The following is a 23,082-nucleotide window of genomic DNA, read 5'->3' as shown; positions in this document are numbered from 1 at the left end:
AACTCCTGGTGTGAGCCGGGAGCTCTCCATGTCCCTGCAAGTGGGCCTGGGGCTGGTCACGGGCCTGGGACTGGACACTGGCCTGGGACTGATCACCGGTCACAGGCCTGGTCACTGGTCACGGGCCTGGGGCTGGTCACTGGCCTGGTCACTGGGCCTGGGGCCAGTCCTGGTCACGGGCTTGGGGCCGGTCACTGGTCACGGACTTGGGGCCGGTCACTGGTCACCGCCCTGGGGATGTCCACAGACCAGGGCCCGACTCTGACCCTGCGGCTGGTATTGGACCTGGTTCTGGGTCTGAGCCTGGGGCTGGATCTGCAGCTGGGCCGTGGACTGCCCATGATCCTGGGGCTGGGCCTGGGTCCATGACATAAGAGCCTGAGGCTGGGCCTGGGCCTGGGGCTGTGTCAGGGGCTGGATCTGGGACTGGGGCTGGGTCCAGGACAGGGCCTGGGCTGTGGCTGGGCCTTGGTCTGGGATGGGGCCTGGGTCTGGGGCGGGGCCTGGGTCCGGGGCTGTGGCTGGGGCTGGATCCGGGAGAGCGCCTGGGCCTGGGTCCGGGATGGGGACAGGGCCTGGGTCTGGGACAGGGTCTGGGCCTGGATCTGGGACAGGGGCTGGGCCTGCGTCCGGGACAGGTCCTAAGCCTGGGCCTGCAGCTGTGACTGGGCCTTGGTCTGGGATGGGGCCTGGGCCTGGGCCCAGATCTGCATCTGGGATGGGGCCTGCGTCAGGGCCAGGCCCTCCCCTCTACTCTCCGACAGCCCACCATCCCCCATCCACCCACTGAGTTCCTGCTCCAGGCGACTGAGGCGTAGGTTCATCTTCCGGAGGCCGGACTGGCGCTCCACCACCAGCCGAGCGAGCCCGGTGTGCAGCGAGTCCAGCGCCGTCTCCAGGCGTTGGGCCTTGCTCGCCAGTCCCTCCGGGCCCTCATCCCGCTGGGCCGCATCCTCCTCCAAAAGCCCCATCTTCATCAGCATCTCCCGCCCCCTTCCTTCGAGGGCCGTCCGGGCCTCGGGGAACTCCAGCAGCACCTCCGTCAGCTCGTCCTTCCCCAGTACAAACAGGTCAGAATATCCGAGGCTCCGGATGTTCGCCGTCCGCCGGTTCCCGGCCTTACTCCCTTCCAGGATAAGGAGAGAGAACACAAACCTGTCACCAAAGCAGGAAGGGGAATGGCCTGGAGGTGCAGGGCCAGGTCTGGAGGTGCAGGGCCAGGTCTGGGATCTTGCTGTGTGCACAGTGGCGAGGGCTGTCTGTGATCTTGGGTCTGGGGCCTGGTGTAGGCCCAAGTCTGGGCCTGGGGCTGGGGCTAAGGGTGGGGCTGCCCGTGATCCAAGGCCTGAGGCCTGGGGTAGGCCCAGGTCTGAGCCTGGGGCTGGGGTTGTCCGTGATCCAAGGCTCCCTCTCCCTTGAGGTGAGGTACCTCCTGCCCCGCTCCCGCTCCCTCGGTGAGGCCCTGTTCCCTCTCCCTCAAGATAAGGCTCCACCCTGCTCCCTCGAGGTGAGGCTCCACCCCGCTCCCTCTCCCTCAAGGTTAGGTTCTGCCCCTCTCCCTCGAGGTGAGGTGCCCGTGCTGCCCATTACCTGGGATGTTGAGGATACTGATCTCCCCGAAGTAGCTGCCGTCCTCGAGCACAGCGAACTGCGAGTGCCCGTCGTCGCTCACCACCGCCAGCCGCCCCTCCTGCACGAAGTACATCTCACGGCCCACGTCCCCCTTGCGACACACGTAGTCGCCCGGACTGAAGACCTGAAGCTGCAGCCTCAGCACCAGCTGCTCCAGCAGCCTGTCCTCGCAGCTCTGGAACAGCTGCACCTTGCTCAGCGTCCGCAGATGCACGTTGACCGCCACCTGGGCGCGCAGGCGGTCGGGCAGCAGCCGCAGCACCCGGCTCTCATTGGTCAGCTTGGTGTGGAGCTGCAAGTGCTGGGACCACTGGGTGACCTGCTGGCACAGGCTGGGACTGACCCCTTTCCTGCGCAGGTAGTCCTTCATCTGCTGGTGGTCGGGGAAGGAGACGCGCTTGGCCCTGTCCATCTCCGTCATGATGGACTCCACGCTGCCCACGATGCTGGCGAACAGCAGCACGGCCATGATGAGGTCCACCACCACGAAGAGGTACTCCTCCTCCCTGCTGGGCACGGGGGTGTTGCCGATGGTGGTCAGGATCAGGGTGGCGAAGTAGAAGCTGTAGAGGTACTGGTGGGAGATGCGGGGGCCGGCAGGCTCCGAGAGGTTGGGGTACACCCAGTCGTCGATGCCGAAGCCCAGGTGGGAGGAGAGGGCAAAGTAGGCACAGGCGTTCCAGTGGATGGCCACCACCATCAGTCCCATCACCCGGCCGACCCGCAGGGCGTTGGGGTGTGAGGTGCGGGTCTCCGCCCGCTCCAGCAGCTCCAGCAGCCGGGGCAGCCCCAACAGACGGTTCAGGCGGAGCGCAGGCGAGCAGGGACCCAGCCACACGGCCAGCAGGTCGGTGGGCAGCAGGGAGGCCGCGTCCAGCCGGAAGGCCGCAGTGCGGACGTACCTGCGGGCAATGGCCCGGCGCTCTGTCACCAGCATCCCCTGCTCCAGGTGTCCTGTGGGCAGGGAGAACTGTCTCAGCCGGACGTGGGCAGCACACTTCCCCACACCCACCCCCGTCACTGGGGAACCCCCACACCCACTGCCTACTCTTGGGGTCACTGTGAAATCCGGAGGGTTTTATCCTGCCCTGTGGGACTGGCTGCAGAGTCTCCCTCGGAGCAACTGGGCTTCCCCAGAACTGCGGGGTCCCAATTCCTGTCCACCCCAGAACTGCAGGGTCCCAATTACTGTTACCCAGAACCGTGGGGTCCCAATCACTGTCTACCCCAGAACCGTGGGGTCCCAATCACTGTCTACCCCAGAACTGCAGGGTCCCAATTACTGTTACCCAGAACCGTAGGGTCCCAATCACTGTCTACCCCAGAACTGCGGGGTCCCAATCATTGTCTACCCCAGAACTGCGGGGTCCCAATCACTGTCTACCCCAGAACTGCGGGGTCCCAATCACTGTCTACCCCAGAACTGCGGGGTCCCAATCACTGTCTACCCAGAACTGCAGGGTCCCAATCACTGTTACCCAGAACTGCGAGGTCCCAATCACTGTCTACCCAGAACTGCGGGGTCCCAATCACTGTCTACCCCAGAACCGTGGGGTCCCAATCACTGTCTACCCCAGAACTGCGGGGTCCCAATCACTGTTACCCAGAACTGCGGGGTCCCAATCACTGTCTACCCAGAACTGCGGGGTCCCAATCACTGTCTACCCCAGAACTGCGGGGTCCCAATCACTGTCTACCCCAACACACTCCCCCCCTCTGGCTCCCAGCCCAGCCACGCCTCCATCGCACACCTCCATTCCTCGCCCCTCACACCCTCCAACCCTCCCCCTCCTGTAACTCCCCCCCATCCCCTCCTGTACAACATAGAACACAGAACAGTACAGCACAGGAACAGGCCCTTCGGCCCACCATGTCTGTGCCGACCATGATGCCAAATTAAATTAAATCCCTTCTGTCTGCACATGATCCATGTCCCTGCAGTCTCTGCACATCCAGGTGTCTCTGTAACAGCCTCTGAAACCCCTCTATCGTACCTGCCTCCACCCCCAACCCTGGCAGCACATTCCAGGCACCCACCACTCTCTGTGTAAAAACTTGCCCCGCACATCTCCTCTAAACTTTCCCCCTCTCCCTTAAATGCACGCCCTCTGGTATTAGACATTTCTGCCCTGGGAAAAAGGTACTGTCTACTCTATCTGTGCCTCTCATAACCTTATAAACCTCGATCAGATCTCCCCTCAGCTTCCGCCGTTCCAGAGAACAACCCAAGTTTGTCCAATCTCTGCTTATGGCACATGCCTCCAATCCAGGGTCTGCGCCCTCTCCAAAGCCCCCACATCCATCCTGTAACGGGGGCGACCAGAACTGCACGCAAAACTCCAAGTGCGGCCTGACCAAAGTTTTATACAGCTGCAGCCTGACTTCCTGACTCTTGTACCCAATGCCCCGACTGATGAAGGCCAGCATCTTCTTTACCACCCTATCTACTTGTGTGGCCACTTTCAGGGAGCAATGGACTTGGACCCCAAGATCCCTCTGTACATCAATGCTGTTGAGGACTCTGCCATTTACTGTACATTTTCCCCTTACATTTGACCTCCCAAACAACAACATCTCACATTTGCCCGGATTAAACTCCATCTGCCATTTCTCCGCCCATTGTGTTCAGTTCTGGTCGCCTCATTATAGGAAGGATGTGGAAGCTTTAGAGAGGGTGCAGAGGAGATTTACCAGGATGCTGCCTGGATTGGAGACCATGTCTTATGAGGATAGGTTGAGTGAGCCGGGGCTTTTCTCTTTGGAGAGAAGGGGGATGAGAGGTGACTTGATAGAGGTGCACAAGATGATAAGAGGCATAGATCGAGTGGACAGTCAGAGACTTTTTCCCAGGGCGACAATGGCTAACACGAGGGGACATAATTTTAAGGTGATTGGAGGAAGGTATAAGGGGGATGTCAGAGGTAAATTTTTTACACAGAGAGTGGTGGGTGTGTGGAACGCACTGCCGGCAGAGGTTGTGGGGGCAGATACATTAGGGGCATTTAAGAGACTCTTGGATAGACACATGAATGATAGAAAAATAGAGGGCTATGTGGGAGGGAAGGGTTAGATAGATCTTAGAGCAGGATAAGATGTCGGCACAACATTGTGGGCCGAAGGGCCTGTACTGTGCCGTAGTGCTCTATGTTCTATATCTGTGACTGATCTATATTCTACTGTATTCCTTGACAACTCTCTACAACTCCACCAATCTTTGTGCCTTCTGCAAATTTACTAAACCACCCATCTACATTTTCACCCAAGTCATCCACATACACACACATCACCGATCAGTCCCAGCACCGATCCCTGCAGAACACCACTGGTCACAGACCTCCAGCCAGAGTGACACTCTTCCAGCACTACCCCCTGTATTCTGTGGCCAAGCCAATGCTGAATATATGTTATGGTACAACCTGACCCCTGGTCACATGGGGTGGAAGGTCAACATCTGCCCCAGGACAACCCCACCCAGACCCCAGAGTCGGGGATGACAGGTTACCTTTCTTACAGCAACACTGACAGGTGCGCACACTGACCTGTGTTAAATCTGACAGCCACATTGAGCAGGTAGATGAAGTCGGACAGGTAATCCAGAGCAAGCCAGGTGGACAGGTACCTGCACCGGAGTTCACTGAAGCTGCACCTGAGGACCAAGCGGAGGTGAGTGTCCAATAAACCAAGGAGCGGCCGAGAGATGGTGTTCCCAAACCATGTTCCCTCCTTCACTGTCGTCCTCTGATGCATCTCTCTCTGAACCCTCCTCCCCCCTCCCTCTGTACACCCCCCCGTACACCTCCCCCTCCGTACACCTCCCCCTCCCTCTGTAACCTCCCCCCTCCCTCCGTACACCCCCCCGTACACCTCCCCCTCCATACACCTCCCCCTCCCTCTGTACATTCCCCCTCCATCCCTTCCTCCTCCCTCTCTGTACACCTCCCCCTCCCTCTGTAACCTCCCCCCTCCCTCTGTACACCTCCCCCTCCCTCTGTAACCTCCCCCTCCCTCTGTACACCTCCCCCTCCCTCTGTAACCTCCCCCCTCCCTCTGTACACCTCCCCCTCCCTCTGTAACCTCCCCCCTCCCTCTGTACACCTCCCCCTCCCTCTGTAACTTCCCCCCTCCCTCTGTACACCCCCCCATACACCTCCCCCTCCATACACCTCCCCCTCCCTCTGTAACCTCCCCCCTCCCTCTGTACACCCCCCCGTACACCTCCCCCCCCCCCCGTACACCTCCCCCTCCCTCTGTAACTCTCTCCCCACCTATTGCCAGGGCTCTGAGCGCCCTCCTCCTCCCCCTCCCCCTGAGGAATTAGTGAAATCCTGTGGTTAATGCAGACTTCCCTGTACCCAGGAGGGTGCTGAACACATTGAGATGGAGTTAATTCACCCTGGTCACTGAGGCAGAGCCCAGACAGAGCCCAGAGATCACTCTCTCAGTCCATTTGCACCAAAATTACATTTCTGACATTAATGGCGGGTAAAATGTGAGCCCAGGAGAGGACCAGGTACTAACCCCCTGCTCCCCGATGTCTCACCCCCTGCTCCCCAATGTCTCACCCCCTGCTCTCTGATGGTCGCCCCTGCTCCCCGATGGTCACCCCCTGCTCCCTGATGGTCACCCCTGCTCTCTGATGGTCACCCCCTGCTCTCTGATGGTCGCCCCTGCTCCCCGATGGTCACCCCCTGCTCCCTGATGGTCACCCCTGCTCTCTGATGGTCACCCCCTGCTCCCTGATGGTCGCCCCTGCTCCCTGATGGTCACCCCCTGCTCCCCGATGGTCACCCCTGCTCCCTGATGGTCACCCCTGTTCTCTGATGGTCACCCCTGCTCTCTGATGGTCACCCCCTGCCCTCTCCACTGCCACACAGACATCTATGTTTCCCCAGGTGTTTGGAACACCCATGTTGGATCTGCTGCCACCGACCGCCCACAGGCAGCAGACTGGGACCCACAGTCCCTTGCTGTGAAACAACACTCACTCCAGTTCTTCTGCCCATCTCCTTCACACCGTGTCCTCTGGTCACTGACCCCGCCACTGAAGACACTCTCTGCGACTTTGAATGCCTCGAATAACTCTCCCCTTAATCTGCTCCACAGGGGAGAGAACAGCCCCAGCCTCCTGTCAGAAGTGGAGACCCTCCTCCCACCGTCCACTCAGTGAGTCCCCGACACAGGCTCCCTGGGCCAGCGGGGTCCCAACTCGTGAGGTGGCCTCCCTCATTGACCGGCGTGACTGAGCCTCACCTGCTGACCAGCATGGTCCAGTTGTAGACAACAGGGACACTGGAGATGACCAGCCAGTAGTAGTACACATCCCCCATAGGGTCCAGGATCCATGGAGAGCCAACACTGTGGAGGCAAAGCCAGGAGTGACAGAGGGAGACTGAACTCTGCTCACACTGTGGTGGCAGCACACAGACAGAACACGAGAAAATAGGAACAGGAAGAGGCCACTCGGACCCTCGAGCCTGCCCTACCACCCAAGGGCTGATCTGCCCCGGGCCTCACCTCCACACCCTCAGTTCTTCGATCTTTCAAATGTTATGTTGCAGTCATACAGAACACTCTGCGCAAAAGATGCGTTTCACTGTGTGTTTCGATGTACGTGTGACTAATAAAGATATCTTATCTTACAAGACATTGGTGAGGCTGCATTTGGAATATTGTGTCCAGGTTTGGTCGCCCTGCTGTAGGAAAGACGTCATTAAGCTGGAGAGAGCGCAGAGGAGATTTACGAGGATGTTGCCGGGACTCGAAGGACTGAGTGATGGAGAGAGGTTGGGCAGATTGGGACTTTTTTCATTGGAACGTAGGAGAATGGGGGGTGATCTTTTCACAGGTTTAAGGTGAGAGGGGAGAGATTTGACAGGAACCTGAGGGGCAACTTTTTTCCCAGAGGGTGGTTAATGTATGGAACAGGCTGCCAGAGGAAGTGGTCGAGGCAGGTACGTTATCAACATTTGAAAGGAACCCTCCCTCAGTACCGCCCCTCCCACAGTGTGATCCTCCCTCAGCACTGCCCCTCCCACAGTGTGACCCTCCCTCAGTACCGCCCCTCCCACAGTGTGACCCTCCCTCAGCACTGCCCCTCCCACTGTGTGACCCTCCCTCAGTACCGCCCCTCCCACAGTGTGACCCTCCCTCAGTACCGCCCCTCCCACAGTGTGACCCTCCCTCAGCACCGCCCCTCCCACAGTGTGACCCTCCCTCAGCACCGCCCCTCCCACAGTGTGACCCTCCCTCAGTACAGCCCCTCTGACATTGCCAGCCAAGAATGGCACCCTTCCTCCTCCCCTATAACATGGAGTAGGCGAGGCAGCACAGTTGGATTGGGTGGTGCAGAAGGTGCATGGGATGCTGGCATTCGTTAGCTGGGGCACAGAAGTGCAGAGAGTCCTGGTACAACTTTATAAAACATTGCTTCTTCTCTTCCCTTTCCCAGCCTTTTTTTCTACCCTGTTTTTTCCCTCTCTCCTTACCTTTGACCCATCCCCCGGTGGATCTGCTCTCCCCTCCTCCCCACACCTGCCCATCACTGTCTCTTACCTGCACCTACCTATCACCACCCTGTGCCCACCCCGACTCCCCTCTGTTGTCCTCCGATCACTGCTCTGCTTTTCCCTCCTATATATTGGGCTTCCCCTTTTCCTATCTTCAGTCCTGAAGAGGGTCCTGACCCGAAACGTTGACCACCTGCTTTTCTCCACGGATGCTGCCTGGCCTGCTGAGTTCCTCCAGCATCATCGTGTTTTTCATCTAGATTCCAGCATCTGCAGTCCTTTGTTTCTCTGTCTTTATAAAACATTGGTTCAGCCACAGCTGGAGTGCTGTGTGCAGTTCTGGTCAACTGCAGCACGAGGGTGGTGACTGCATTGGGAGGGTGCAGAGGAGATTCCCCAGGACGTTGCCTGGGTTGGAGTGTTTCAGCTATGAGGAGAGAAAGTCAAATTCAAGTTTATTGTCACATACACAAGTCCATGTGTGCACGGGTGCAATGGAAAACTTATTGCAGCAGCATCACAGGCACATAGTGTCAGATAAGCAACATTCACAAGAAAAACAAATTAAACATAAATTATACACAATGTTTACAAGAATAAAGAATTTTTACAAGAGACTGGAGAGGCTGGGTCTGTTTTCCTTGGAGCGGTGAGTTTGCAGGTGACACCACTGTAGTGGGCCATATCCCAAATAACAATGAGTCCAAGTACAGGAAGGAGATAAGAGAGCTTAGTGGAATGGTGTCATGACAACAATCTTTCCCTCAAGGTCAGCAAAAGAGCTGGTCATTGACTTCAGGAAAGGGGACGGTGTACATGCACTTGTCTACATCAATGGTGCTGAGGTCGAGATGGTTGAGAGCTCAAGTTCCTGGGAGTGAACATCACCAATAGCTTGTGCTGATCCAACCACGTAGATGCCATGGCCAAGAAAGCTCATCAGTGCCTCTGCTTCCTCAGGAGGCTAAAGAAATTTGCCATGTCCCTGTCGACACTCACCAACTTTTATTGACGTGCCATCGAAAGCATCCTATCAGGATGCACCACGTCTTGGTACAGCAACTAGAGAAACAAAGGACTGCCGATGCTGGAATCCAGATGAAGAAAAATAACGATCCCGGGCTTGGTTTGGTCCGGCAACTGCTCCGCCCAGGACCGCAGGAAACTGCAGAGAGTTGTGGACACAGCCCAGCACGTCATGGAAACCATGGACTCTGTCTTTACCTCTTGCTGCCTTGGTGAAGCAGCCGGCACAATCAAAGACCCCACCCACCCGGGTCATTCTCTCTTCTCCCCTCTCCCATCAGATAGAAGATACAGGAGCCTGAAAGCACGTACCACCAGGCTCAAGGACAGCTTCTATCCCACTGTTATAAGACTATTGAATGGTTCCCTAGTACAATAAGATGGACTCTTGACCTCACAATCTACCTCAGTATGACCTTCTTGTCTGCCTGCACTGCACTCTTTCTGTAACTGTAACATTTTATTCTGCATCCTGTTATTGTTTTACCTTGTACTACCTCAATGCACCGTGTAATGAACTGATCTGTATGTACAACATAGAACAATGCAGGACAGTACAGGCCCTTTGGCCCACGATGTTGTGCCGACCTATGTAAACCTTATTGCCATTCAATCTATTCCCCCCTCTACTTCACCTCCCATAACCCTCTATTTTTCTTTCATCCATGTGCCTATCCAAGAGTCTCTTAAATGACCCCATTGTATTGGCCCCTACCACCACCCCCAGCAGTGCATCCCACGCACCCACCACTCTGTGTAAAGAAAACCTCCCTCCATGCACCTTAAGCAGGTGACCTCTAGTATTGGCCATTGCCGCCCTGGGGAAAAGGTGCTGGCTGTCCGCTCTATCTATGCCCTTCATAATCTTATACACCTCTATCACGTCTCCTCTCATCCTCCGTCGCTCAACTTTTCCTCATAAGACGTGCTTTCCAACCCAGGTAACATCCTTGCAAATCTCCTCTGCAGCCTCTCCAAAGCTTCCACATCCTTCCTATAATGAGGTGACCAGAACTGAACACAATACTCCAAGTGTGGTCTAACCAGAGTTCTATAGAGCTGCAACATCACCTTGCGGCTCTTGAACTCAATCCCCAACTAATGAAGGCCAGCACACCATACGCCTTCTTAACCGCCCTATCCACTTGTGAGGCAACTTTGAGGGATCCATGTACTTGGACCCCAAGATCCCTCTCTTCCTCCACACTGCTGTACTCAGCCTTCAAGTTCGTTCTTTCAAAGTGTATCACTTCACACCTTTCCAGACTGAACTCCATCTGCCACTTTTCTGCCCAGCTCTGCATTCTGTCTGTATCCCATTGCAACCTACGACAACCTTCTACACTATCTGCGACACCACCAACCTTTGAGTTATCTGCAAACTTACCAACCCATCCTTCCACATCCTCATCCAAATCATTTATAAAAATCACAAAGAGCAGGAGTCCCGGAACAGATCCCTGCAGAACACCACTAGTCACCAACCTCCAGGTCGAATACTCCCCTTCTACAACCATCCTCTGCCTTCTGTGGGTAAGCCAATTTCGAATCCACACAGCCAATTTTCTATGGATCCCGTACCTCATGACTTTCTGAATGACCCTACCATGGGGAGCCTCATCAAACACCTTGCTAAAATCCATATATACCACATCCACTGCACTACCTTCATCAATTTGTCTCGTTACTTCCTCAAAAAACTCTATTAAGCTCATGAGGCACGACCTGCCCCTCACAAAGACTATTCCTAATAAGACGATGCTCCTCCAAATGCTCATAAATTCTGTCTCTAAGAATCCTCTCTAATAATTTGCCCACCACTGGTCTGTAATTCCCAGAATTATTCCTTTTACTCTCTTGAACAATGGAACAACGTTTGCCATCCTCCAGTCCTCCGGGACCACTCCTGTCACCAGGGAGGACTCAGAGATCATCGTTAACGCTCCAGCAATCTCTTCCCTCACTTCCCATAGTAACCTGGGGTATATCCTGCTTGACCCTGGGGACTTATCTATCCTGATGCTTTTTAGTAGTTCCAACACTGTTTCCTTCTTAACCTCGACATAATCCAACACATTTGCCTGTTCTACCCTGACCTCACATTCGTCTCGCTCCCTGGTGAACACTGAGGCAAAATATTCACTTAGGACCTCCACTACCTCTTTCACCCCCAGACATGTTTCTCCCCCCTTATCCCTGAGCGGTCCTACCCTCACTCTAGTCATCCTCTTGTTCCTCACGTATGTGTAGAACGCCTTGGGGTTTTCCTGAATTCTACTCGCCAAGGCCTTCTCATGTCTCCTTCCAGCTCTCCTAAATCCCTTTATAAACTCCTTCCTGCCTACCTTACAACTCTCAAGAGCCCTGTCTAATCTTTGCTTCCTAAACCTTAAATATGCTTCCTTCTTCCTCTTGACTGAACCTTCCACCTCTCTTGTTGACCATGGTTCCTTCACCCGACCATCCTTCCCTTGTCTCAGTGGGACAAATCTATCTAGAACCCCATGTAAGTGATCCCTAAACAACCTCCACATTTCTGCGGTGCATTTACCAGATAACATTTGTTCCCAGTTTATACTCCCAAGTTCTTGCCTAATACCATCATAATTTGCCCTCCCCCAATTAAATACTTTCTCATAATTTCTGCTCCTATCCTTGACCATGGCTATGCCAAAGGTCAGAGAGTTGTGGTCACTGTCCCTGAAATGCTCACTCACCGAGGGGTCTGTCACCTGACCAGGTTCATTACCTAGTACTAGATCCTCTCTTCTAGTCGGCCTGTCCACATACTGTGTCAGGAATCCTTCCTGGACACACCTAACAAATTCTGCCCCATCTAAAACTTTTGCACTAAGGGGGTGCCAATCATATTAGGGAAGTTGAAGTCTCCCATGACAACAACCCTGTTATTTTTGCACCTTTCCAAAATCTGCCTACTTATCTGCTCCTCGGTGTCCTGGTGGCTACTGGGGGTCTGTAAAATACTCCCAATAGAGTGATTGCTCCCCTCCTGTTTCTGACCTCCACCCACACTGACTCAATAATCGATCCCTCTGTGATGTCCTCCCTTCCTATAGCTGTGATATTATCCCTGATTAGCAATGCCACCTCCCCCCCCCCACCCCTTCCCTGTCCCTTTTGAAATATCTAAACCCCGGAACATCCAGCAGCCATCCCCTGCGACAGCCAAGTCTCTGTAATGGCCACAACATCGTTATTCCATGTACTGACCCACGCTCTGAGTTCATTAACCTATTCTTAACAGTTCTGGCATGAAGGTAAACACACGTCAACCCATCTAACTGACTGCGTTTATGCCCCGTCCCCTGCCTATCCTTCCTCACCTTCTCTGTACACAATTGCATCTACTTCTACACCAAGTGATCCAGCCTCTAATCAGACACTCAGGTTCCCATCCCCCTGCCCACGAGCTTAAACCCCCCTTAACTGCTCTCACAAACCTGCCCACGAGGACATTTGTCCTTCTCCAGTTCAGGTGTAACCTGTCCAACGGTATGCAAGGCAAGTGTTTCACTGTACTTCAGTACATGTGACAATAATAAACCAATTCCACTTTCAACTGAGGGAGGATAAGACAGAGGTGTACAAAATTATGAGAGGAATTGATAGGTAGTAGTACAAAACTTCCCCAAGGCAAAGAATCGAGAGGGAGTAGATTTAGGGTAGGGGGATAAAGGTTCAGAGAGGCTCTGAGGGGGAATGTTTCCTCCAGAGTGGGGTTGGAATAAGGAACGCACTGCCTGAGGGGGTGGTGGAGGCAGAGACTCACAACATCACTGAATTGCCAAGGTATGAACCAAATGCTGGTAAATGGGGATTTAATGGTTGGCACGGAGACGATGGGCTGAAGGTCCTTTGTCTGTGCCCCAGGGGTCTGACTCCAACGGTCAGCTGACTTACCTTCGTCTGGCCCAACTGGCCGCCGTCTGCCTCACCCTGCTGACCCAAGCGCTGACCGTCCCACCAGTGGCTCTGGCCCACACTGAGACCTGTCCTGCCCAGTGCTGCATAGTTCGAGGTGATGTTCCTTCTGCCTCTCACTGCCGTCCCCTCTCTGCCGGTGGCTACAGCCGTGTCTGAGCAGATCACCTCCAGCTCACCTCATCCTGCCACTGGGAGCCCCAGGGACTCCTGCAGGCAAATAGCTCCTAGCAACGAGCACCATGGCTGCACACCCGGCAACAAGGCGTCAGGTATCCCCAGCAGCACCCCCCGGGGCTGCAAACACTGCGGGCTGCACTGTCAGCTGGGCGGTAGCCCGGGGGAGAGAGGGGGAGGAGGGAGGCAGAGGAGAAAGGGAGGGAGATGGAGGAAGGGAGAGGGAGAGACAGGGAGGGAGAGAGACAGGGAGGGAGGGAGGGAGACACAGAGGGAGGGAGGGAGAGAGAGGGAAAGAGACAGAGACAGGGAGGGAGAGAGAGAGGTGGGGAAGAGAAAGGGGGGCGAGGGAGAGGGAGGGAGATAGAGAGATAGATATTTAGGAGGATGACTGAAGGAGATGGAAGAGGGAGCAGGGAGGAGGCAGCATTTACTGTCCATCCCTGACGGGGTTTGAATGTGTTGCTGGGCATTCAAGAGTCACGTACGTTGATGCATTGGGAGTCACATGCGGCCAGTCCAGGTTAGGGCAGCAGATTTCCTTTGCCAACACACCACAAGGGTTATACATAAACAAGAGTTTGGTCGCTCAGCCCTCTCAACTGCTCCAGTTTTAATTCTGCATTCTGTCAGGAACCTCTTTGCTTCTCAAGAATTTATCACCCTCTGCCTTAAAGATATCCAAAAACTCTGCTTCTCCCACCCTTTGAGACAGAGTTCCAAAGGCTCCTGACCCTCTGAGAAAAAATATTCACAGAGAAGGGCAAAACTTCTAAAGAATATTTAGACATCTTCAGTGGGTGACGACTTATTGTTAAACAGTAGCCCAGGATCTACACTGCCAAGCCCATACACCCTTTTACCATTAAAACTTAGCCTGTCCAACCTTTTCTCTGCGGCTCTACTTCATTAGGAGTTTGAGGAGATTTGTTACGTCACCAAAGACTCTTGCAAACTTATATAGATGTGCAGTGGAGAGCATTCTGACTGGTTGCATCACCGCCCGGTACGGAGGCTCCAATGCACAGGATCGCAAGAGGCTGCAGAGGGTTGTAGACTCAGTCAGCTCCATCACGGGCACAACCCTCCCCACCATCGAGGACACCTTCAAGAGGTGGTGCCTCAAGAAGGCGGCATCCGTCACTAAGGACCCTCACCACCTGGGACATGCCCTCTTCTCGTTACTGCCATCGGGGAGGAGAGTTACGGAGCAGGTTGCTATTTGGTGAAGGTCCTTTTTAAGGCACCTGGACAGTAGAGTAGTAGTGCGTGTGTGGTGTCATCAAGACAGCAAGATAACAATGTGCTGGCTGTTTTGCTCAGTGAGTTGAAGTGAGAGTGAGAATGAGAAACAGGTATTTCTGTGGGCGGCCACGTATCGAATGCCTTCGGGGTGGCAGATACTTCAGAACAAAGCAATGGAGATCATCAGAGATTGAAGTGTCGTATGGGTTCCATCGGGGAACATGTGGATTTCGTAATTTCTCTCTACATTTTCTCTTCAGTCAACAGTGGTTTTGAAAAAGCCTTTGCTCACGTTTCACTTTATGACTTGCTGAACTGAACTTTGAGAACTGTTCCTAGACTTGGGGTTTGGGAATTTGCCACACACACACTTTGAGTTTAGTTTTGGCGTTTATGTTTGATATCTTTTCATTTTTACTTTTCTTATTATCATAAGTAGTTATTAATAAAATAGTTTCTAACACTTATACGTGACTCGGTGTGTTTCTATTGTTGCTGGTACATAACAGGAGGTACAGGAGCCTGAAGACCCACACTCAATGATTCAGGAACAGCTCCTTCCCCTCTGTCATCAGATTTCTGAACTGCCCATGAACCAATGAACACTACCTCATTGCTGATTTTTTTGCACTATTTATTTATTTAGTGATTTATAGTAACTTTATGCCTTTGCACTGTACTGCTGCCGCAAAACAACACATTTCACAACATGTAAGTCAGTGATAATAAAACCTGATTCTGATTCAATTTCAGGTTTCAGTCCAGTACACCTTCTCTCCACTGCTTCCAACACATTAATGTCCTTCATTAACTACTCTGAATGCGATCTCGAACTCTTGTATTCAATTCCCCTTACAACAAACAATAGGATGAGCACTGGTGCTGCTAGCTTACAGCTCGAGACCAGGTTCAATCCCGTCTATGTGGAGTTTACACGTTCTCCCTATGACCACGTGGGTTTCCCCTGGATGCTCCAGTTTCCTCCCACATCCCAAAGGCCCCAAGTGTAGGTGGCTGGTGGTAGAATCAGTGGGAATTGGTGGCCATGTGAGTGAGATCGGAGGGGAGATGGGTTGCTCTGAGAAGCAGCACCGACTTGATAGACCAAACATAAGGAAATATGAAATTGCATTCTGCGAGCTTTTCTAATTACTCAGTGTTCCTGTCTACCTGCCTTTTGTAAACCATGCACTGGGACCCCCAGATCTCACATCTCTACAACTCTCACCAGAACTCCCAGAGCCCTCTGATCTTTGAGGTGTGTCTATGTTGATTGTCAGCGGGGGGGAGATGTCATTGTACTGACTGTGTCCTTGCAGGAGGTGGGGTGGCAGAAGGTATATTCAAGGTAGCTGTGGCTCACAGTGGATGTGTGTGGTAAGCCTATCCCCTGAGATGGGGAAAAGCATGAAGGGACAGAAAGGGTCAGAGCTGAAGGTGAGAGCACAGTGGGAATTGGCAGCAAAAGTGATGCACGAGTGTAGAAGGCAGCAACAATGCAGTCATAGGCGTACTGGAGAATGAGTTGGGGGGAGTGGGCCTTAGTAGGAGTGAGATAAGGAGTGTTTCACATATCCCTCAGGCGTAGTGCGGCCCTCTGCCAGTGCCTTTGATCTGGAGTGAGTGGAGTCGAGGGAGAAGAGGCGGGAATGAGTTAACCAGTGGGGAGCCCCGGACCCTGCGGGTGGGGGACAGAGGTGGAGAGGGACTGCTGTCCACGGTGAGGATCAGGCGGGTGGGACCAAGGCATTAGGACGTTGAGGTGGGGGAGGGGCAGGGACCAGGTGTCGGGGGTCGGGGTTACCGGGGGGGAGGGGGCGGGGGTCGGGGACCCCTGGGTGGGGAGGGGGGGTCGGGGTTACCTGGGGGGCGGGGGGCGGGGACCCCTGGGTGGGGAGGGGGGGTCGGGGTTCCCTGGGGGGCGGGAGGGGGCGGGGGTCGGGGACCCCTGGGTGGGGAGGGGGGGGTCGGGGGTCGGGGACCCCTGGGTGGGGAGGGGGGGTCGGGGTTACCTGGGGGGCGGGGGGGCGGGGACCCCTGGGTGGGGAGGGGGGGGTCGGGGTTCCCTGGGGGGCGGGAGGGGGCGGGGGTCGGGGACCCCTGGGTGGGGAGGGGGGGGTCGGGGTTACCTGGGGGGCGGGAGGGGGCGGGGGTCGGGGACCCCTGGGTGGGGAGGGGGGGGTCGGGGTTACCTGGGGGGCGGGAGGGGGCGGGGGTCGGGGACCCCTGGGTGGGGAGGGGTTACCTGGGACCAAGGTGAGAATTCTCCACACCTTCGTGGGGGGGGGGGGGGGGGGAGAGAGAGAGAGAGAGAGAGAGAGAGAGAGAGAGGGGGGGGTATGAGGCACCTGATTGGTCGGATTGGGAGCCTGATTCTGATTGGTCCGGTTAGGTGCCAGTCCAAATTGTCAGTGTGGGGGCGGGGCTAACACTGACGCAGAGAGCGCGGCTGCTACGTGATGCGCGATGACGTCACGTGTTGTCAATGGCGGCGCTGCGGCCCGGGGACACTGAGGGTGAGTGAGAGCGGCCGGTCCGTCCCCCCCCCCCCCGGTCCCGGTCCCGGTCCCGGTCGCGGTCCCCCCCCCCTCCCCCGGTCCCCGGCCCCCCTCCCCCGGCCCCCCCTTCCCCCAGTCCCCGGCCCCCCTCCCCCGGTCCCCTGTCCTGTCCCGGCCCCCTGTTCCCCCCCCCGGTCCCCCCCCCACCCCGGTCGTCGTCCCGTCCCCGGTCCCCCATCCCTTCCCGGAGCTGCGCGCCAGCACCCCAGTCATGGACTGTATTCCCCGGTCCCAGACCCCAATCCCTGTCCCCTAATCCCAGTGCCCTACCCCAACCCTTGATCCCAGTGCCAGGTTACAGGTGTTGATCCACATCCTCAATCCCAGCCGTCTGTCCCAGTTGCTGATCCCATTCTGGTCCTTGACCTCAGTCCTGGGTTCCAGACCCCCGATCTCAGCCACTTTACAGGTCCATGATCCCAACTCCCCTGAATTCACTTCCTGATCCCATTCCAATATCCCAGACTGTGATCTCAGTTCCTGCTCCCAGCCCATAACCCCGGTCCCAGAACCTGAACCGTATGCCTGAAATCAGTTCCTGGTTTGAGATGCTGATCCCAAGTCCTGATCCCAGACGATCCATGTCCCTGACTCCCAGTTCTTGTTGCAGGTCGCAGTGGGCAATGTGTTTGGTTTCTGCGCTGTGAGGTCTGATGCTCTGTGGAGGTGGGTGTCCAGTGTTGGGCTGTGTGATCCCACTGCTCTGCCTTGGAAGGATGCAGGTTTCACACGTTGCTGTTCCCAGCTCAATCCTCGGGAGCTGGTCTCTGTGGGCATTCCATTTGCTCTCACCACCCTTCTCCCTCTTTGCAACTCAAAGCGTGTTTAACCTGTACATTTACTGAGCTTGATGAAAGGTCACTGACGTAAAACATTGACTGTTTCTCCCTTCACAGACACTGCCTGACCCGCTGAGCATTTCCAGCATTTTCTGTTTCAGTTTACATGTCCAACATCTTCAGCTTTCCCGAGTCTGGCATATCTGTGACAAGGTCTGGGAGATTCCGTCCACCAACCTTGTTCAAGCTGGAAATTAAGAACACACCTGGATTTATACAAACTCGAACTGGAAAATGCTGGACGTCCTCCGCCTGTCAGGCGCCAGCTGTGATGGGGCAATGGGGGGAGACAGAACTTATGCTGCAGCTCTTTTTCTAATGAGAGATCACAAACCATATTTTCATACATTTACATATTTTCTTACAACATTGAAGGAGGCCATTCTGCCCTTCGTGACTCTGTTGGCTCTCAGAGGAATTCCATCTGTCCCATTTCCTCATTATTTCCCTGTAACCGGTTGTCTCCAACATCAATACCTCCTGCTGACTCTCCCACTGCCCACCTACACTCAGAGCAGTTTACAGCAGCCATTTAACCTGCCGACCCACACGTCTCTGGGCTGAGAGAGGAAACTGGAGCATCAGGGAGAATGTGCAAACTCCACACAGACAGCCCTGGAGGAACCCATCTCTGAAGCTGTGAGTCAGCTGCACTACCTGCAGCACTGGCAGTCGCACCTGTAATGGTTCCCCTCCCCACTGCTGCTGCCTGACCCCCCCTCCAAGGATTTCAGCTTCTGTTTTTATTTCAGATTTCCCCATCAGCAATGTTTATCTTTTGCCTTAAATACTCTCAAGATATCGCAGTGCATTTTAATCGGGGGATAGATTTGAATGTGTGCTTCTGTGACAAACCAGGCAGCTAAATTCCTCGCAACAAGCTCTCCCAAAGCAGTGATGAGATTCTGACTGAATAATTTTCCTCAGTGAGTGGAAAACCTGCTTTTGTGATGTTAAAAGCCGTTGGCCAAGAATTCAGGGAGGTCTTTCCAATCCATCTCAGAAATAGATGGCAGATGGGGACCTCGGTTTAATGTCACATTTGAGAACGGGTACCTCTGGAAATGAAGGCACCAGAGACTGCAGATGCTGGAATCTGGAGCAACACACACTCTGCTGGAGGAACTCAGTGGGTTGAGCGGCATGCCGGCCTGTTGCAGGGTCTCGACCTGAAACGTCGACTGTTTCTTTCCTTCCACAGGTGCTGCTTCTTCAGCAGATTGTTTGTTGCCTCTTGATGGTGCAGTCCTACCCCTCAGTACAACCTCAGAACTACACCTCCAGATGTATGGCAGCTCTCCAGTACTGCCCGTCTGACAGTGTAGCACTCTATGAGCACTGTTGCCTCTGTTAATGCAGCACTCCCTCATTGCTGCCCTAGCAGCAATGGCTTTTGTCCTTCAGTACCACCCTTCAGTGTGTAGCTCACTCTCTGACTGGGAGTGTGGCCTTGGGTACGTGTGTTGACGTCACTGGGGGAGGACTTGCAGCAAGTGTATTTCAGTTAAACCATCTGCTCAGGAAAGCCGTGCCTGAACATGCAGAGTGTTCCTTCTGCACCCACCCCTTGGCCTGTGGTTCAGTTCACTCAGTGCCGGAGGGGTTGGCATGTGCAGGCAGGCTTTACCGGTGAGATGTAGGGAGAATGTTGTTGGTTCTTCTGACTTCAGCACCTTCCAAATTTTAAAGAACTAATTTTGTACAATTCCCCAAAATTGTTGTGTGATTTGTCAGTGCAACAGCTGAGGGAAGAATTACTGTTCTATTGTTCTGTATGGTGAGGGAGTTTACGGTACTGTAAGATGAGGGTAGTTTACTGTACTGTATGGTGAGGAACAGATTGTAGAAATGAGCAGGACCTTTCAAGCCCTTCCCCCGGGAGATAAATGCCAAGAGTAAACTGTGGGGCAGGTGTGGCAGGAACCAGAACCTGTGGAAGGAACCTTTGCTCCTTTGCTGCAGTGACTTGCTGCTTTATCCTGAGAAGCCGTTGTGGAGGGCAGTAAGGCTGGTGGCTTGATGGCTCATTCCTGCTTATTCACAGGGCAGGAGCACCGAGGCACAAGGTACCTTTGAGATCTGGTAATACAGGGTTTGCGTATTTAATTAACTTGGAAGCATAAGACGACGCTATAGTGTGGAGACTAGACAGGGAGTGGCTGGGCCACGGTGATCAGTATAATCTGTTGGTTATAACAGCTGAGCACAGGTCTGTTGTCAGAGGCTGATTTCACAACGTTACCTTGCCCCATGTCTCACCCAGAGGTGTCCAGTCACCCTTTGCAGCTGCGACTGCGACTGGAGCCTCTGGTCTCTCATCTGGTTCCGCTCGGCTGAGGAACCCACACCAAACTGTGGTGGCGGCAGACTGCTGCAAAAATCCCAGGGGAGTTTGGTTAACCAGTGGGATCCGGGGGGAAACAATTAACCAGTGAAATTGAGGGTACTCACTTCCCCAGCAGAACTGAGGGTAACTAGTTAACCAGCAGCACTGAGAGCAACCAGTTAACCAGCTGTGAAACCTGGTTCCATTCATAACCATTTCCCGTTCCACAGGTTGGAGGTTGTTGGATGACAGGATTATCTCAGTTCCGCCAATCAACGCGCCCTTCCCCCACCTTCCCAAAATCAGGGTGCTGACAACCTCACAGGCTGCTCCTTCCAACACTCCTCATTATCCAGTCTGAAGGATCAGTGCTGTCAGATTTGGGAGATTCCACAGTCCTAGGCAGGGAAGTAGAGCAAGAGAAAATTCTGCCTGAACCCCCCGTCTCTCCATGTTATTCTCTGTCTATCCCACTCTCCGCCCCATCCCAGCCAGAGGGTATTGAAGCCATGCTAGTCAGAAGCTGAAACATGTGGGAGCGGCATTTTACCGTACAAATACTTAGGCTGCATGCTGCCTCTGAGTCTGGCAGGAAGGTTATTGTGCAGGGAGTAGTCTGGCTGCATTATGCAAACATTCCCAGTTAATGACAGAAGTACGGAAATGTCTTTTATCCAGAGTGCTGTTTCACCAATGTAGGGACTGGAACAGGGAAATCCCAGGCAGCCTCTCCGACGTGCTGAGGTGGTTTGCTGTCAATAGAAACGATGACAGAGTTGTTGCTGAATTTATTTAGCATCGTTTCACCAGTGGTGGGAGGATTTCAACTCAAAATCCCCATCAGTATTTGGCTGTGCACCACGTCTCCCCTCAGCTGTACCCTGTGACAGGGCAGGATGGGGAAGGGTCACTGCAGTCGGAATGGGATTAACAAGCAGCGAGGTGACTGTACACACAGGTGACCTCTGATGGACAGGTGGCCTTCAGCTGAGGTGGGGTGTGGGCTACGCTCCGATGTCTGCTGCTGCAGGGCAAGGATAGGAAAAGGGCATGAGTTTTAAACACTGCTGTAAAGTCTCTGCTGTTCCTTCTCAACAAAAGGAAAAGGTGGTGTATTTGATGAAGCTTCTCATCTGAGGGTTCCCGAAAGCACTTCCCAGCCAGTGAACTACATTTGAAGTGGAGTCTCTGGTGAAACACGAGGCCAAGCCGAAGGTTCTGTTTCTGAGCTGGGTTACTCTGTGACTCCGAGATCCCTGAATAGTAATACGATAAGGACCAGATCGTCTATTTTAGTGACATTGGTTGAGGGATAAATATTGTCCCTGGCACACTGCGGAGAACTCGTTCGCTCTTCTTCAAAATGTTGCCGGGGACCTTTCAACCAAGAGAGCAGATGGCATCTTGGTTTGAATCTCGTCCAAAAGACTGGCCCTCCAATAACGCAGCTCTCCGGCAGTACTGCGCCCTCTGACAGTGTGCCCGTCCCTCAGTACCACCCCTCCCACAGTGTGACCCTCCCTCAGTACTGCCCCTCCCACAGTGTGACCCTCCCTCAGTACTGCCCCTCCCACAGTGCGGCGCTCCGTCAGTCCTGTCCCTCCAGTAGTACACTGCCTCCTAGATTCCACCTCTCAGCACTGTCCTCTGATAGTGCTGCACTCCCTTGGTGCTGCAGTGATAGTGTAATGTGGGAATTCTGTGGTGTGGGACTTGAAGCCATGTCCTTCAGATTTTACATAACACCGTTCTGCAGTGCCAGCTCATTGCAGTGTCACTTAGGTTCCCACTGTGCTCACATGGGCTTTGAGATATTTTGGTTCGGGCTGAGTGTGTTTCTGAATACAACACCAGCAGCTGTTTGCTCTGTCACAGGCTTGATGCTCAGTCCCATTAACCTGTTACCATGTGCAGAGCTGGGACTGAGCAGGCTGATCTCCCTCCCTCTGCTCTCCCTGTGTTGCAGCTGATTGCAGTGAGCTGGGAGGGGCAGGCACAGATCTGCTGTGAAATATTGACTGCACCTGCTGCAATATTCATGAGCATGCAGGCTGAGCTGTGCGTGGAATGCCTTCAGAGCCGCTGGTGCAGTCACCACAGGCAGACACAGAAGCTGCTAGCGATGTTCAGAGGCTGAGTCCCAGACAGATGCAGAAACAGCAAGGTGTATGTTTCAGGTGAGGGCTGCCTTGCATCTGGTGAGTCTCCCCTCTGCCAGGCGTAGAACACTCACTAACCGCCCCCTGTCCTGGCTCTGATCGTGGCGGAGTTAAGCTGATTTATTTATGGATCATTAAGGGGAGGCTAACACCGTCTGAGTGCTCATTGCAGGTACAAAGCTCCCAGGCTGTGTCCTGGGAGGCGCCACTGGGTGTGCTTGCTTGCTGCTCGAACTGAGTGCTCCCCTGAGCTACCCCCTGTTCCCTGGACCATGCCTTGACAACTGCTTTGGTTTAGTTTCTACTGTCAACTTCAGATTGGACCATGGCGTTGTGGAAAGTACATTCGGGGGGTTGCTGGCAGCCCACATTCCACTGGGGCACCTGTATGCCAGCACAACACTTCATTCTGAGTTAGAAGGTCTCATTCTGGGACCTGGCTCCCCTAATTTGGTGTGACATTTGGAGGGAGCATCGTACTGTGGGAGGGGCAGTACTGAGGGAGCTCTGCGCTGTGGGAGGGGCAGTACTGAGGGAGCCCTGCTCTGTGGGAGGGGCAGTACTGAGGGAGTGTCACACTGTGGTGGGGGGTGGTACTGAGGGAGGGCCACACTGTGCGAGGGGCAGTACTGAGGGAGGGCCACACTGTGGGAGGGGCAGTACTGAGGGAGG

The 23,082-nt window shown here is 54.4% G+C and overlaps 2 protein-coding genes across 6 annotated transcripts in view; one reads left to right on the top strand and one right to left on the bottom strand.

Moving 5' to 3' along the window:
• Window positions 1–641: 641 nt before the first annotated feature.
• On the bottom strand, window positions 642–22,684 carry LOC127576106 (cyclic nucleotide-gated cation channel alpha-4-like). Its single transcript, XM_052026492.1, has 7 exons — window positions 22,587–22,684; window positions 20,168–20,296; window positions 18,032–18,112; window positions 6,883–6,987; window positions 5,172–5,278; window positions 1,591–2,586; window positions 642–1,126 (listed from the first exon to the last, which is right to left on the bottom strand). The coding sequence occupies exons 1-7, from the start codon at window positions 22,682–22,684 to the stop codon at window positions 642–644; spliced, it is 2,001 nt and encodes a 666-aa protein (XP_051882452.1).
• The window catches only part of fhip1b (FHF complex subunit HOOK interacting protein 1B), a 57,297-nt gene continuing 51,164 nt past the window's right edge, over window positions 16,950–23,082 (top strand). The window contains exons 1-2 of one of the 5 annotated variants that reach the window (XM_052026439.1): window positions 16,992–17,044; window positions 17,697–17,752. The gene's annotated coding sequence lies outside the window, so the exon portion shown is untranslated. Of the gene's footprint in view, window positions 17,045–17,696; window positions 17,753–19,859; window positions 19,992–22,349; window positions 22,429–23,082 lie in introns of those variants that run through there. The other 4 variants (XM_052026442.1, XM_052026445.1, XM_052026441.1 and 1 more) reach the window with 4 other exon arrangements.

Source organism: Pristis pectinata, chromosome 11, assembly GCF_009764475.1.
Source record: "Pristis pectinata isolate sPriPec2 chromosome 11, sPriPec2.1.pri, whole genome shotgun sequence".
Lineage (NCBI taxonomy): Eukaryota > Metazoa > Chordata > Chondrichthyes > Rhinopristiformes > Pristidae > Pristis > Pristis pectinata.
This window is presented reverse-complemented; position numbering and strand designations above follow the sequence as displayed.

Bases quoted from the DNA above. Each gene is read 5' to 3' on its own strand.
- LOC127576106 (XM_052026492.1), bottom strand. From the start codon at position 22,684: ATGGTCCAGGGAACAGGGGGTAGCTCAGGGGAGCACTCAGTTCGAGCA. The intron at 5,279-6,882 runs GTGAGGCTCAGT...CTTGGTCCTCAG, and splicing joins TGGACCATGCTGGTCAGCAG to GTGCAGCTTCAGTGAACTCC. The intron at 2,587-5,171 runs GTCAGTGTGCGC...CCCTGCCCACAG, and splicing joins GGCTGTCAGATTTAACACAG to GACACCTGGAGCAGGGGATG.